Raw genomic sequence first — 13964 nt, 5'->3', positions numbered from 1 at the left:
TTTGCTTCGTTTTCCCAATTGGTTCCTGTCTCATAGACTCGAGAACCACTGCATCACTCTTTTCCCTCGCCGATGCGTCCGGAGAAGCATTTTGATTTTCTTGCATGTGTATGATTCACGTTTCATTGCAGCCGTCGGCGCTCTTCTGTAGGTCGATCCTGTATCTTCTGGTGTTGGTGGCTTTTCCTTGTTCCTTTCTCTTACCCTTTTCCCTACCTCTTTTGCCTTCTCTTTGTCAGGGAAAAGGACTTGCCTACCATCTTGGTTTGCAGTATGATTTATAGTTAATTTTCCCCCTTTCCACGTGGCGTGTTTGTTTTCATACGGGCATAGCCTGGTCTCTGGTTCCTCTACCTGCTTTCGATGTATATAGCTATGCTGTGTTAGTGCCATAGAACATGTTTTTTTTCTGAGTTTAAGTGGAAGCATCTTCTACCTCTCCGCGGTGCCATGAAACCGATCAGGCTCATTCTGTTCTTATACAGCCAGGCCATTTGCTATGGGTTTCTCCGAAATCCATTTTCCAATCAAGATCAACGGCATGACCTTCATTTCTAGGCTTAAAACTGTGGAGCTCGCCCTAATGGCCACACAAAGCCTATTTATGAAAACCATTTCTTTCAAAAAGATGATCTAGTATAAAAGCATCAATATTTAATTGACAATCTTCCTTAATAATAGGCGATGATATAAAATGTGTCAAAAAAAAAAGAAGAAACGTCTTGAGATCACAAGCGGCTCAGCACCAAATGTCCGGATCTTTGATCGGCCGAAGTTAATTCCTGATTTTCACCTCGACCATTCTATATTCCCTGCCGTGACACGACGTGATATCCCCCCACACCCCCAACAAACGCATTTATCTTTGTGATACTCTAGGCGGCCACATATTTTGGCTCTTGAAATGCCTCGTAAGAAGCAAAAGGGCCCTTCGGCCCGCGCTCATCACGCTGGCGGGCCTCCTAAGCCAGGGCCTACTCCAGCGACATCAAAGCCCAAGAATAAGGGTTTCAAGCAAGACTCTAAGCAAGGGGGTGTTGGAAAGGATGCAAATCTGAAAAACCAGCCGATTCAGGCTAATCAGCGACCGATTGTGCCCTTTCTCAGAGGTGATCGTATTTTGTTGATCGGAGAAGGTAAGTTCGCTTGTTTTTAACTCTTTTTCGCGATCGTTGGCCTGTTCTATATCGATTCCCCTGAATCTATCATATACCCCTGATTGAATCAGCTTGGAGACCAAATATTGGTATATTTTCCATGTCATTGCATTGGACTTCTGGCTTGTCTAAGGATACATCTAGCGTATCCACAAGATCGCCCAGTCGGATGGTCAGAGATGTATTATCCATTGCCATTCGAAATCTCCATTTCCACACTGGCCTCTTGGGATGCTTTGTTTCATTTATTCCATACGGTCCATATACGTGTATGAATCCTGCCAAACTAACGAAACTCCAGGCGACTTTTCCTTTGCCCGCTCCCTAGCAAAGCAGTATAAATGTCGCAAGCTATGCGCCACTTGCTATGACTCAAAAGAGACTCTTCTCGACAAATATCCCCAAGCAGAGCAGCACATCCAAGACATTCTAGAAACATCTAAATCATCCACGGCCAATCCAAAGACTGTAAACCCAACTACGGCCAAACAGGATTCCACCACCCAAAACCAACCGCCGGAGCACTCGCCGAGCTCCAAACCTACCGGCCCCAAAGTCCTCTTCTCCGTCGACGCGCGCAAGCTCGGCGCCGCAGCCGGCGGAGGCAAAGACATCCGCACCGGCTTCCCGCGCAAAGAGCGCAAGCGACCAGCCTGGAAAGTCCAGACGCAGCCGGCGCCGGCACCAGTGCCGAGCGGGCCATGGGACGTCATCTGCTTCAACTTCCCGCACGTGGGTGGGCTGTCGACGGACGTAAACCGACAGGTGCGGTCGAACCAGGAGCTGCTGGTAGCCTTTTTCAAAGCGTGCGTACCGCTGTTGTCAGCGGCGCCAAAGCCCGCGGATTCGGACGATGAATGGGACGAGGAAGAGGACGACGATGAGAGCTCTGGTGATGAGGAAGATCTGGATGGTGAGGGTGAGGATGCGCAGACGAGTGGAAAGGCTGTGCGCGAGGGCCCGGGCCAGATCTTGGTATCGCTCTTCGAGGCGGAGCCGTATACACTCTGGAACGTCAAGGACTTGGCGCGGCACGCGGGGCTGCAGGTTGTAACGAGTTTCCGGTTTCCATGGGCGTCGTACGAGGGTTACTCGCATGCGCGCACACTGGGAGAAGTAGAAGGGAAAAGCGGAGGCCGCGGGGGATGGAGGGGTGAGGACCGTGATGCACGGATGTATGTATTCGAGGTGAAGCGGCAAGCCGAGCAGACGGGGAAGAAGAAGAAGCGGGCGAGAGAGAATGATAGTGACAGCGAGTAGCGATGGACTTTTGCTTAATATCGGGAGAGCTCCGGTTACTAGATCTTGCGTGGATTGCATTTATTATGACCGCATCACTGCTATGCAACAACAATGAGTCGGATTGAGCCGATTTACAGGATATACACCTTCTTCATCTCAGTTTCCTCGAACACCTCACCCGTGGTCGGGTCCTTGACTTTGCCGGCCTCTACGTTCCCGAGGTTCTTGCTGATATCCAACAGTCGCGCCTTGCCGTAGACTCGACCGTTGGGTAGCACGATCGGGTCGCCTTCCACGTAGCTCTTGGAGTGATGCGCATAGGGCATCTTGCGAGCCAGCTCGTGCAGCTCAGTGGAACAGATCGGACACACAGATGTTGTCGTGGATTGTGAGTTGGAGCTAGAGGATGTATACGCAGAGTGACACAGCGGGGTTTTCAGTGCCGAGAGTCCGGCGGACAGGGCAATGTGTAGCAATGGTTGGGATGGGAGCGATAGGAGCTCATGGTGTGTTTTTATGAAAAGGTCAGATAGTAGCTTCCAGCGATCCGGCGAAAAGTATGTCTGTCAAGACATTAGTCACGCGAAAGTTCCTAGAGAGGGAGGAGTTCAGCTGTTTACCTTGTATGGCTCCACTTTGGCGCCTTGGTTGAAAACGAGCATTCCTGCTGCCCTTTGTAGTTCTCGACTCTCAGGATCTTGGCTGGACACTAGGTATTTCTTAGCATGGGCAATGGCCTCAATTTTCTTTGTCTGGTGCTGTGTGCGAATCATCTCGATGTACTGCTGTAACCGCAGCTCGAATTCTAGATTATGCTGTAAATGAAGGATTGTTAGTATCGCTGGCCTCTCTCCCAATTGTTTTCAGCGTCTGGATGAAAGAGTGGCATAGCTACCTGGCTCTTCTTAAGTGCAGCTTTATTCTCGCCACACCACTGCAGCGCCTCCTTGGTTTCCCCGCGGCGTAGGCTCTCAACAACTCGCTGGCACTGGGTAAAGACGCCCAAGTCAACCAGGTCTTCAATTTCTCGCTCTTGGGCTAGTTGCTTTGCACTCTCCGAGTATCCCGACCGTAACATATGGTCCACAAGTAACCGATCTAGCCGGACGCGCGACCACTGGTCATACTTGACGTCGGCCAAGCTGGGAATCTTGTGTAATGTCTCCAGGTGTTGAATTCGTTTCCGTGATTGTGTTTGAATCTTCTTCTCTTCCTCTTGCAGGCTCTGCATCTTCCGCTTCAAGCCCTGCATGCGAGAAATCATCGCATCGAGAGCCGCGAGTGTCTGGTCGGGTGTACTGCTATTGGATAGGGAGGCGTTGGCTGCCTCTTTAAGAGCTGGGAGGACATAATCCTTTTCTCGTTCAACGGACCGTTGAACGCTCTTGAAATTCCTACGGGCGAGTTCTTGGGGAAGCCGGAGAAGTGGTTGATCCTGGTCGGAGGTGCAGTTAGTTCCCGATTCCGGTGACGGTTCTACCACCCCATGGAGCTTGAGCACATACCAAGATGATGTGGCTCTCTGGATTGAGCTTTATAGAAGTGAGCTCCTCGGCCATTTTGGAAGTGGATGAATATCTGTTCTTGCTGGATCCTCGGAGATTTCGTCTCAAACTCCTTCCAGGCAATCGGGGTGAGGAGAAGGTCTGGTGATGTGACGGAGGGGAAGTGCGGAGATTCCGAGATTCCTTAGGTAAGGTCACGAGATCGGGTTGAGTCCAAGCTGAATTACAAGCCCTACGCGGTTGGTTGGTTTTACTTGCACAGAAATAGGATTCGAATAAGATTCGAGTAGCTATAAATCTTCAAACCGACAGATTCCCTTTTGACCCATGACTCCAGAAGTAGCAAACAAATCACAAAATATGGTACAGGAAGTAGACCGGGCTGGTGGTAGGTCTTCCTGGAACGTCTAGTCGCTGTCATCGCTGTCACTCTCCTGCTTGGACTTCCGGCGCTCCTTCTTCTCCTTCTTCTCCTTCTTCTTACGCTTACGCTCAGCGCGCTCCTCGGCAGTCTCGCCCTCGTGGCGCTTGCGCTTCTTCTTGTCATCATCGGCATCGGCCTCGTTCATGGTCGAATCCTCCTCAGCAGGGGCAGGGACAGGAGCCTGGGGCTCAGCAGCAGCAGCCTGCTCGCCAGCCTCCTCAGGGGCGCTGAAGTCCTTGTACTCGCTCTTCCACTTAGCGGGAGTAGCCTCGTTGGTGCGACCCCACTTGTCCAGCTTGCCGGCAGACTTGAGCTTCTTCTTCTCAAGGGCAATAGGGCCCAGACCCCAGCGGCGGGGGTAGAGGTCACGCTCCATGATGCAACGCTTGACCTTGGCAACGACACCATGATCGCAGGTGGTAAGCTCCACGGTGGACATCTGGGCGATACCAATGGCAATAGCCTCGCCCTTGGTAGTCATAAGAACAACCTCTTCGTTGACCTCAATGCCAGCCTCTATAAATGGTAAAAAAAATTCAAATTAGTTTGTCATTCCTTGTAAAAGGCCAAGCGGAAAATGCAAATGACTTACCAAAACGCAGGAGACCAGGAATCATCAGCTTGGCACCGTAGCAGACGGCGTTGACAGCGCTGTCCTTGACGACAATACGCTTGTAGGAGGTGAGCAGGCTCTCGAGAGGGCTGATAACCTTACGCAGGTAGCTCTCATCACGCTGGTTGTCGTACACCCACTGGGCATCCATGACATCGTGGAGAGTAACCATGCCGCGAGTCTCGTCCATAGCACCACTGCGGACACGACGCAGCTCCTGCATGTGAGCACCAACGCCGAGCAGCAGACCCAGGTGGACACAGAGAGTACGGATGTAGGTACCGGCCTCACAGCTGACCCAGAAGACACCGAGGTGACGATCGTTGTCGAACTCATACAGCTTGCTCTCGTGGATGGTACGGATACGCAGCTGACGCTTGACAGCGGAGATCAGAGGGGGACGCTGGAAAAGCGCACCAGTAAGAGTCTCAAGGGCACGGCGGAACTGAGCCTCACCGCCGGGGATCTTATCGTGGAGACGGATCACACAGACATACTCCTTACCGGCACCCTGCTGGGACTTAACGAGGCGAGTAGCACGGTCAATGCAAACAATCAAGCAGCCAGTGACCTTGGGGTCAAGGGTACCACTGTGACCAGTCTTCTCGCAGCTATAAAAGAAATAAAGATGGATAATTAGTATCGTTGCTCTAGAAGAGAAATTGGAGGAGGGAGAAACAGAGGCTGGGAAAAATTTACCGGAGGATGCGCTTCATCCAGGCGACGACCTCATGACTGGAGGGGTTGGAGGGCTTGTCGAGGTTGATGACACCAGAGCTGATGTAGGACTTGATGTCACGCTTCAAAGGGGAAGCGCCGGCGGGGATCGGGGTGAAGTGACCGGTGCGAACGAGCACTGCGCAGGAAAGAAGTTAGACGGGATCAAATATGGCATTTCTCGAGCACAAAAGGACATACGCTTCTCGTAGTTCTTGAGAAGAAGCGGCCAATCTTCGGTGTTAATGGTCGGATTGACGACCTCGGGCTTGATGGCGTAGTCCATCTCCTGGTTGTTGACGGCGGCCATCGTAGCGGTGGTTTGCTGTTGAAGTCCAAAAATTTGCTCGACGAAATTTTGCGAGTGCGGCAGCTCCAGTGCCAGATTGGGTTAGCGCCCGCTAGTGATCACGTGATGTGGCAATGAGCGCGATACCGAATCATTACGGAGTATAGAACGCTGGACACTCTTTACGGACAATTGTTTTTTGGCTTCAATCTCGGGGGAATTCCATTCAGTCTTGAACGCTAATTGCCTTGGATTGTATGTTACATGTTGGCGGTGATCGTGAGTTTATGAGGCCCACCTATCCTATGGGCGCCCAATCCAACACTGGACTGGATTCGTGCCAGTGATCTATTTCGGAAGAATTGGTAGCGTTTGATCCAATTCTCTATCCCACAGACTCAGCCAAGTCGACGCCCGCTACCCCAGTTGCCCCAATTGCGGTCGCTGGCATCTGTACCGGACGATTGGGCTTGAGACGCAGATGCAGATTGATCCGGCTGGTGGAACGCCGTGCCATATCCACGGTATCCAGACCGCGGAGTATGCTTTGAAAAGAAGCGGCGCACGAATTGGGGTGTGGAAATGTAATTTCTTCCACCGCCGAAGGCTGGGTAGATGCGAGTGTGGAAATCATACAGATGGGCCCCAATAATGCCGGTGAACTCAATCACCGCACCGAAGAACCCGTTTCTGACCATGGTGATTACGAGCATCGCCCAGGGCAGGTAGATGACAGGGATGCTGAACATGAAAAAACTCACTTTGGTCCCGCGGTTATCCTGGGCATATGTCCAGCAAAGTCCTGTTGTTAGAGCTATTCCAAAAATTTCAGTACATGCCCAAGGCGTTCCCGCCACCACGGGCAATCAGGGAGCATACCATGGAGGTGAACTGCTGAATTTAAGAACAGTCCTGCAGTGAGCTTCAAGGCAAGTTAGCATCTTGGAGGGGACTGGTTATAGGCTACCATGGGAAGGCATAGAAGGAGCATGAAGAGGAATGGAATGACATTTGGGGTATAATAGTGAGAAATAAAGAAAGACAGGATGTTTTATGTAGAATGTAGGGCACCTTAACCACCAACGCGAACTTATAGGATCACGACGGTTATCTCAATAGGTAGTCCCACCAATCCCACACCGCATGCAGCACCATAAAATATTTGCGAATAAGGCAGTGCTGCACGAGATGCAGGGGCAATCTTCCTCACTTCCAGGAACCGCTTCAGCTAGAAAAAGGCTGGGCGGGCAGATATGTGAGGTGACAAGGGTATCAAAGCACAAAAAATAAAAACGCAGACATCTACCCGAGAAAAAGTCTCGGTCACGCAAAGCACTTACCAAAATGACGGTGCCTACGAATAGAATGTAGATGAAGTAATCCCCAGGCTTGGAGAATCGGCCCGAGCGCTCTTCCAGGGCACTGCTGAAGCGCCACACTACCCACATCATTAGCATTTGGGTCAATGGACGCCAATGCAATTCCTAGGCACCATACAGTTGAAGAGATCAAAGACAAAATCCAGCCTGGGGCCGGTGAGCATGAAGGACGTGAACAGCCGCCATATCTGGGGTGGAAAAGTCCAGAAGACCTTTTTTGGGTCAAAGGCGATCCACCATCCTTCCGTCAAGCCACTCCAGAAGAGCAATGAGACGACAAAGGTCGCTGCAGCAAGCGTTCTGGAAGAGGACACGTTAATATCCGCGCCCTCACTCGGATTTGGGGCGGGGACAACGAGCGTACCTCGACACAGGAGGTGCCTGCCAGAACGGGTCCATCTCAATCAGAGAGAAGGGTAGTCAAGTGCTAAATGGTTAGAAATTGAGTTGGGCAAAGCTCATGTCATTACACCCGAAGGTTATGAGCTAGGAAGCTGGGTTGTGGGAGAAGGAAGAAGAAAGAGGGAAAAGAAGTTATGGTGAGAATTTAAGTCACACCGGTACGGGTTGAGGTTTCGCCGGGATCCGCCCCATTTTGTGGGTCTTGACTCAGAGCCGCGTTTCGAGGTGTCACCACAGATACGTGGAAAGGCCATCCAGAGGGATGTCATTACGTTAATCTAGGTTGATAATTATTGAACGTTCAGCAAATATTCAAATGCACATGCCTCTGATCATAACAAATTATATCCCCTCCACCAGGAAAAAACAAAACGAAGATCTTCTTACCATACGGGGGGATAGGTGAATATATTTCTAGATAGACATCTCTATCAAGATTGTAAATCAGCCTCGTTGAGGGGTATTACCAAGTTAATTGTCAATGCAATGAAGTATGTATTGGATACTTAATGGCCTATTTATTTATTTCATTTCTTACAATGAATCGGTCTGCGCAGTGCCTCGCACAGCTAAGCCTCCATTAGGGCCCTCAATCCACACGTCCCAAGCACCGTGATCATTCTTAGGTTTACCACATACAAACAACTCTTCTTCCACAAACAAAGGCGCCAGGTTTCTGTATTCAAAGCGGGCAACCTGGAGACCGAGGCCTTGAAGGTGGTGCTGTAGCACACTGAGGAGCAATGTCAATGACAACGGTCCATGGACTAGAAGGTTGCGATAGCCTTCCTGGCTCTGAGTATATCGTTGGTCGAGGTGGATGGAGTGGGCATTAAAGGTTAGAGCAGAGAAGCGAAATAGCAGTGCTTTAGAGGGCACCATGGCATGGCGGAATGTCGCATTGGAGGGCGCTGTTTCATCAGCGTCAGCAATCCGAGTCGATGAAGACAAGATAGTCGCGGATCAACCGTGAATGCAGCGTGTACCTTTGACAATGCGACTGGGCTTCGAAAATTGCGTCTGGTCCAATTGGACCTGCTCGGCACTCTTGGTCCGCATGAAAATAAGGTCACGGTTCTCAATAACAGACGACTCCCCCGCGTCGGCCTCGTTCTGGGTCCATATTCGGTTCCACGTGTGGGACTCATCTTCGCCTTCTGGTACTGTGCCTACCCGCCTCTCAATTGTGACTATTACCTTCTCATCTCCGTCCCGCCCTTTCACGGTTACATCTCGGATCGATTCGATACAGACGGCGCGGCTGCCATCCAGAAGAGGGCTATTCGTGGGGAATCGGAGATTGCCTCCTGCCCATAACCGCCGGTTAAATGGATCTCCGGGTGTATGGAGAATATCGGTGCCGTCTGGCAGCAATTGCGACAATGTGACTTGGGGCGGAAAGTAAATCAAATGGTGTCCAATGGGCAAGGGCAATGGGGATTTGATCGATGGAAGAGTGGTCGCCGCATTGCACGGAATGGAGGACGCCGGCAGAAGGTCGCAAAGCGAGATATTCAACAGATGCGATGGCTGCGGATGTAAGTAGTCGTAAAACAGTGGAATCTTGCGCGCTGTGAGCTCATTACGCAGGCGCTCGGCGAGTGAGGAGTAAGCTCGGCATAGCCGGGCTGTCCGTGGCACTAGCCAGGGCCGCACTAGACTCTTCTGCATGAACACTGAACACCAAGCCGGCCAGATGCAGGGCAAAAGTGTGATGCAAATCTTCGAATAATGAGAGGTCTGCCCAGATGACTCGAGAGCTGTTTCGAGCAGAAGTTTGCCTTGTTTGTTTAGACGGCACCGGATACCTCGCCCTCACCGCTCGGTACGGATGGTCGTCGATCGAAGAGCGCGGAGGGGGGATTCTGCGTCATGTGTATTTCAGAATCCCATTCGTCTTGATATTGGCGAGCTTTCAGTCCCAAGATGTCCGCCGAAAACCTCAAAGTGGCCTATCTGGGTCCACCGGCATCGTTCTCGCATCAGGTATAATTCATTCTACCCCACATTTTGCATGTGTCCGAGTTTCTAAAGTTTTCGGTCATAGGCCGCCACTGAGTCCTTTACGAGGACGACAGCAGAATTGCAACCCCATGCCTCGTTTGATGATGCCTTTCTCGCGGTGCAACAGCAGAATGTAGACTATGCAGTCATTCCCTTTGAGAATTCAACCAATGGATCTGTGGTCCAGACACTGGATCTTTTGGCGGACCGCGCGGGCCTCTACAAAGATGTGAAGGTGTGCGGGGAGTACTACTTGACAGTCCACCATTGTTTATTGGTTCGCAAGGGCACATATCCTGCCGGCTGGGAGAGCTATGACGGCTCGATTACCAAATTATATACACACCCGCAAGCATGGGGTCAATGCGAGGCTTTCCTGTCTCAACATTTCAAGGGAATCGAACGACAAGACGTCTCTTCGACATCCAAAGGCGCCGAATTTGTTTTTAAAGAGACGCAAGAAAGAAGCGCGGCGATTGCCAGTCGTTTCGCGGCCGAATATCATGGTGTCGACGTGCTAAAAGAGAATATCGAAGACCGCGCCGATAACACCACTCGTTTTCTGATTTTAAGAAATGTGGTCGCCGAGCGAACTGCACAACTGGGATTTGAACAGCCCGATGTGCATGTACCAGCGGGCCAGCCGGCCCCAGTGACGACACATAAAACACTGGTTTCGTTTGCAATTGATCATTCCGCGCCGGGAGCCTTGGCGAATGCTCTACTGATATTCAAGGCCCATGGCCTAAACCTCTCCAGTATTAACACAAGACCAAGTCTGAAACGTGCCTGGCAATACATTTTCTTTGTGGAGTGTGGACGGACCCCCTCTGAGGAGAATAAAGATGCTGTTCTCAAAGCTCTGAATGATCTTCGACATGTCACCGAGTTCTGCACGGATTTGGGTACCTGGAAAGACCAGCTGGGTGCGAAACTCATCTGAAGCACTGCCAAAGCACTACTCATTTCGGGATGAATTGATGAGAAAAGTCAAAAGCATTTATGTCCGTTACACTATATCCCTCTCAACCCTTTTTCACAAAGGAACAATACAAATTTCGGGGCCACTGCATATGGCGGGCGACACATAACACAAAATCTAGGGTTTTTTGAATCGATACCATATACAAGTTCCCATCCTTAAAAGCTTTTTGTAGAATAGGGGTAATCGGTCTTCAACTTGAATAGATGCGAATAAGGACATCGATTCTAGCAATTTATGAACGTTTCCGGTGCATTTTCAAAATATAACGAATGTGCATAAGCCAAAAAAAAGAGCGAAGAACCAGGACAGAAGGTCTCATTCTGGCACAACAGCGACGAGGGTGGTCGCAGCGAGAAACACCGACTCACTCAAATACCACTCCATCCAACTTAAAAGTACTGGAAGAGGGGAATAAGTGACCAAATGTTGCAGAGAATCGCATCCAACCCTTAAAATTGCAATCTACACTTCAATTTCATCTCAGACACTGAGGTAACCTCAGTCAGAATTGTATTACGGAGCTTGGATGACCCTATACATGAAGAATGTTAGTGAGAGAAACGGAAACGCGGGCTGGGAATTTGGGTTGAACTGACCTCTGAGCAGCTTCACAAAGCTCGGAATAGCCCATTTGACGGTGTCATTCACGGATGCCTGGATTCCATTTTTGGAGCCGCCTTCATGTCCCACGGGGCGAGCCGTCAGAAGACTCGCTGAGGGAGCTTCTGGCCGTTCATCCTCGCTCTCTGCGAGGTGGCCGAAACGTCAATCTGCAGCAACGAACAGGTTAGTAACTATGGTTTGTGGTGATCACGTCATAACATAAGTTTCAAAACATACCGTCGTAGAACTCATCGTCGTCGCTATAATCGGCGAGTTGTTCAAAGTTCACCTTGTATCGGAGAATAGACCCGATACCACCAAAGCCCTTCACGAACTGGTTACCCTCGCTGGAACGGTCCGAAACGAACTCCAGATTGGCACCGAAGTCCTTGTAGGACTCAGCAAGCCACTCCAGGAAGGAGTTCGAGTCGATGACCTCCATCTCTGTTCCGGTCTCCTTGTCCGTGAAAAGCTCACGATTGGCCTCCTGGGCCTTCGTGGTATGCAAGATGACTTCATCACCAGTAGAGCTCTTCAGAATCCAACGGGTGACATCCAGGTTCTCGTACACAATCAGAGTCTCGGCAGCACCAAGCTCCATAGCCTTGAGGGTATCTTCAACACCATAGCAGACTTTACCAGTATCTTGGGAGATCTCATCGAAGTAGGTTCCAATCAGCTTCTTCTCCTGGATGAATTTGACGCTGCTGAGAGTCTCGGCAGCCAGCTCGATGGCTTGGTTGAAGCCGTTTTCACCACCGTAAGACACATCAACAACCTTGATGACCTTGGCCTGCAGACGCTGATCGAACATGTCAGACTGGTTCAAGTCGTTCTTGAAGTCGGCGGAACCAGCCAGGACGAGACCTGCGACGTTGACCTTGTCGTTGGTGATGTAGTTCTGGACAGCCAACTCGGCGATCTTGCGGACGTAGTTGTGACGCTTCTCCTCACGCAGACGCGCGAAACGCAGCGCGGATTGACCACCACGACCCTGAAAAGAAGGCACAGACATGAGAAACCTGAAATACTAGAATGAGTGAAAGGGACAGAACTCACGTGCTTCTTGGGCAAGTCGACGGAGAGACGCTGAAGGATCTCACGGGTGTTTCCGCTCAGGGTACCAAACAGAGCTCCGTTACCATCCATGATAATAAAACCAAACTTCTGGTCCGACTCCAGCAACTCGCTCAGGGCCTCGGTGTGGAACTTGTTGTCACACAGATACAGAGAGGTGTTGATGGGTTTGAAGGGCTCGAAGTCAATGTTAATCTTGCGCTCCTTTCCTTCCGATGTGATGATTTCACCGCAGTAGACCACCAAGCCATTCGGGGGAACCTTGTTGTACAGCTTGAGACGCTGCTGGGTGGAGGTAATAGCCGACAGAACGGAGAGACGGTTGACACGAGACTTAATGTTGGAGGCGGTACCCTAGCAAATCATGGGGTTAGTATGCTGATTTCCATCTTATCTTCAAATATTTGGATTAAATGAGAGCCCTGTTGTGGCTTCCGAGTCTGTTCGAGGGCAACATAGGAGAGATCAAAGGGATACGTACGTATTCTTCAGCCAACATCTTCGCTGCGCGAGAAATCTGGTCCTTGGGCGCTGCAACGGAACGTCAGTGGGTGTCCATTGTTCGGTTACAGGGCGTCTGAGACGTCTCTGCGACAGTCGGAGGGGGAATGCAGGACGTACGAATGATGAGGGAAATCATGGAGGTTCCATTTCCACGGGCTGATTCCAGGCGCTTGATCAGCTTCTTCACCTTCCACATCTCAATGTTCTTCTCCGCTTCCCCCTGGCCCTGCTGTTGGGAACTCATGATGGGCGAGGCGAAGGTGTTCTGCGACTGCGCGGAAAGAGTATCAGAGGCCTTGCCTGTCGACGCCTAATCGGGGGGTCAAAATGGGAGAGACCCGAAGTAACAAAGCCTGGGACCTGCCTAATACCTAGCCCAAGACGGAAAGTCAGCAATTCACGATCCTCGATATTTGAAAAATCTGGCAAAACAAGGAAAACGTTTTTACAGATTCAGAAATGACAGCCCAGGAAGATCAGGGAGGGTGGACACACCTTTGCTGGTTTGACGTAGAGGCTGCAAATTTCCTCAGGCACCGTGGGGTCGAGGGGCTCCGTGGGCGGTGGGATGAGGTAAGCCAGGGCATCGGGCCCCTGCTTGTACTCAGTACCGCGTGAATAGGCTGCGGGCCAGTGCCTGGCGCTGGTACTGGATACCTTGATGGGGTGCCACCTGGATTCCCGCGCCGATCGGCCCAGTTGCGCCTGTGGACATTGACGCCCGTTCAAGGCCAAACTGCAGGTTGGGCTGGTGGTGGCGGGTTGGCCTGCGACCTGCATGTACCGAGTACATGGGGGATCCTGCCACTGCCGCATGTTGGAGTGATATTACTGTGACTGACTCTGTACTAGTACTCCACGGCCAATCATCTCGGCCAGCCTGTTAGGTTCTGACAGACTCCTCAGTCTTGCATATAATAGGATAATCCCATAATGTCACCTCTCCGGTCTCCGGCCAGAGGACCTATCTGGTTCTTTCTTACCTAAAGCAGAAAAGAAATGAATCAAACCCGTCTGTTTGAGTCGTACTATCTGCTCTCTCGAGTACAAAATCTAAGACAAG

General features: G+C 50.9%; 8 protein-coding genes across 8 annotated transcripts; 2 read left to right on the top strand and 6 right to left on the bottom strand.

Moving 5' to 3' along the window:
- Positions 1-904: 904 nt before the first annotated feature.
- Positions 905-2417, top strand: N7462_002782 (25S rRNA (uracil2634-N3)-methyltransferase; the record flags this gene model as incomplete). Its single annotated transcript, XM_057074508.1, has 2 exons — positions 905-1136; positions 1459-2417. The coding sequence occupies 2 exons, from the start codon at positions 905-907 to the stop codon at positions 2415-2417; spliced, it is 1191 nt and encodes a 396-aa protein (XP_056938149.1).
- A 113-nt stretch (positions 2418-2530) lies between these two features.
- N7462_002781 (FYV10 family protein) lies at positions 2531-3958 on the bottom strand (the record flags this gene model as incomplete). Its single annotated transcript, XM_057074507.1, has 4 exons — positions 2531-2962; positions 3020-3214; positions 3295-3834; positions 3905-3958. The coding sequence occupies 4 exons, from the start codon at positions 3956-3958 to the stop codon at positions 2531-2533; spliced, it is 1221 nt and encodes a 406-aa protein (XP_056938148.1).
- Positions 3959-4311: 353 nt separating this feature from the next.
- Positions 4312-5968, bottom strand: cbf5 (pseudouridine synthase CBF5; the record flags this gene model as incomplete). Its single annotated transcript, XM_057074506.1, has 4 exons — positions 4312-4844; positions 4921-5552; positions 5641-5797; positions 5860-5968. The coding sequence occupies 4 exons, from the start codon at positions 5966-5968 to the stop codon at positions 4312-4314; spliced, it is 1431 nt and encodes a 476-aa protein (XP_056938147.1).
- Positions 5969-6345: 377 nt separating this feature from the next.
- Positions 6346-7725, bottom strand: N7462_002779 (uncharacterized protein; the record flags this gene model as incomplete). Its single annotated transcript, XM_057074505.1, has 5 exons — positions 6346-6761; positions 6827-6869; positions 7288-7385; positions 7445-7626; positions 7691-7725. 5 exons carry the CDS (start codon positions 7723-7725, stop codon positions 6346-6348), a joined length of 774 nt encoding a protein of 257 aa, XP_056938146.1.
- A 537-nt stretch (positions 7726-8262) lies between these two features.
- On the bottom strand, positions 8263-9399 carry N7462_002778 (uncharacterized protein; the record flags this gene model as incomplete). Its single annotated transcript, XM_057074504.1, has 2 exons — positions 8263-8639; positions 8715-9399. 2 exons carry the CDS (start codon positions 9397-9399, stop codon positions 8263-8265), a joined length of 1062 nt encoding a protein of 353 aa, XP_056938145.1.
- Positions 9400-9654: 255 nt separating this feature from the next.
- On the top strand, positions 9655-10675 carry N7462_002777 (prephenate dehydratase PHA2; the record flags this gene model as incomplete). The annotated part of the gene is made up of 2 exons (XM_057074503.1): positions 9655-9714; positions 9776-10675. The coding sequence occupies 2 exons, from the start codon at positions 9655-9657 to the stop codon at positions 10673-10675; spliced, it is 960 nt and encodes a 319-aa protein (XP_056938144.1).
- A 555-nt stretch (positions 10676-11230) lies between these two features.
- Positions 11231-13145, bottom strand: N7462_002776 (translation termination factor eRF1; the record flags this gene model as incomplete). The annotated part of the gene is made up of 5 exons (XM_057074502.1): positions 11231-11463; positions 11558-12314; positions 12380-12751; positions 12879-12928; positions 13019-13145. The coding sequence occupies 5 exons, from the start codon at positions 13143-13145 to the stop codon at positions 11231-11233; spliced, it is 1539 nt and encodes a 512-aa protein (XP_056938143.1).
- A 209-nt stretch (positions 13146-13354) lies between these two features.
- N7462_002775 (uncharacterized protein) lies at positions 13355-13717 on the bottom strand (the record flags this gene model as incomplete). Its single annotated transcript, XM_057074501.1, has 1 exon — positions 13355-13717. One exon carries the CDS (start codon positions 13715-13717, stop codon positions 13355-13357), a length of 363 nt encoding a protein of 120 aa, XP_056938142.1.
- Between the last annotated feature and the right edge of the window lie 247 nt (positions 13718-13964).

Source organism: Penicillium macrosclerotiorum (assembly GCF_028827735.1).
Source record: "Penicillium macrosclerotiorum strain IBT 26536 chromosome Unknown utg000002l_segment0_segment0, whole genome shotgun sequence".
Classification (NCBI taxonomy): domain Eukaryota; kingdom Fungi; phylum Ascomycota; class Eurotiomycetes; order Eurotiales; family Aspergillaceae; genus Penicillium; species Penicillium macrosclerotiorum.
Note: the sequence above shows the minus strand (reverse complement) of the source record. Positions and strands in the feature narration are given on the sequence as shown.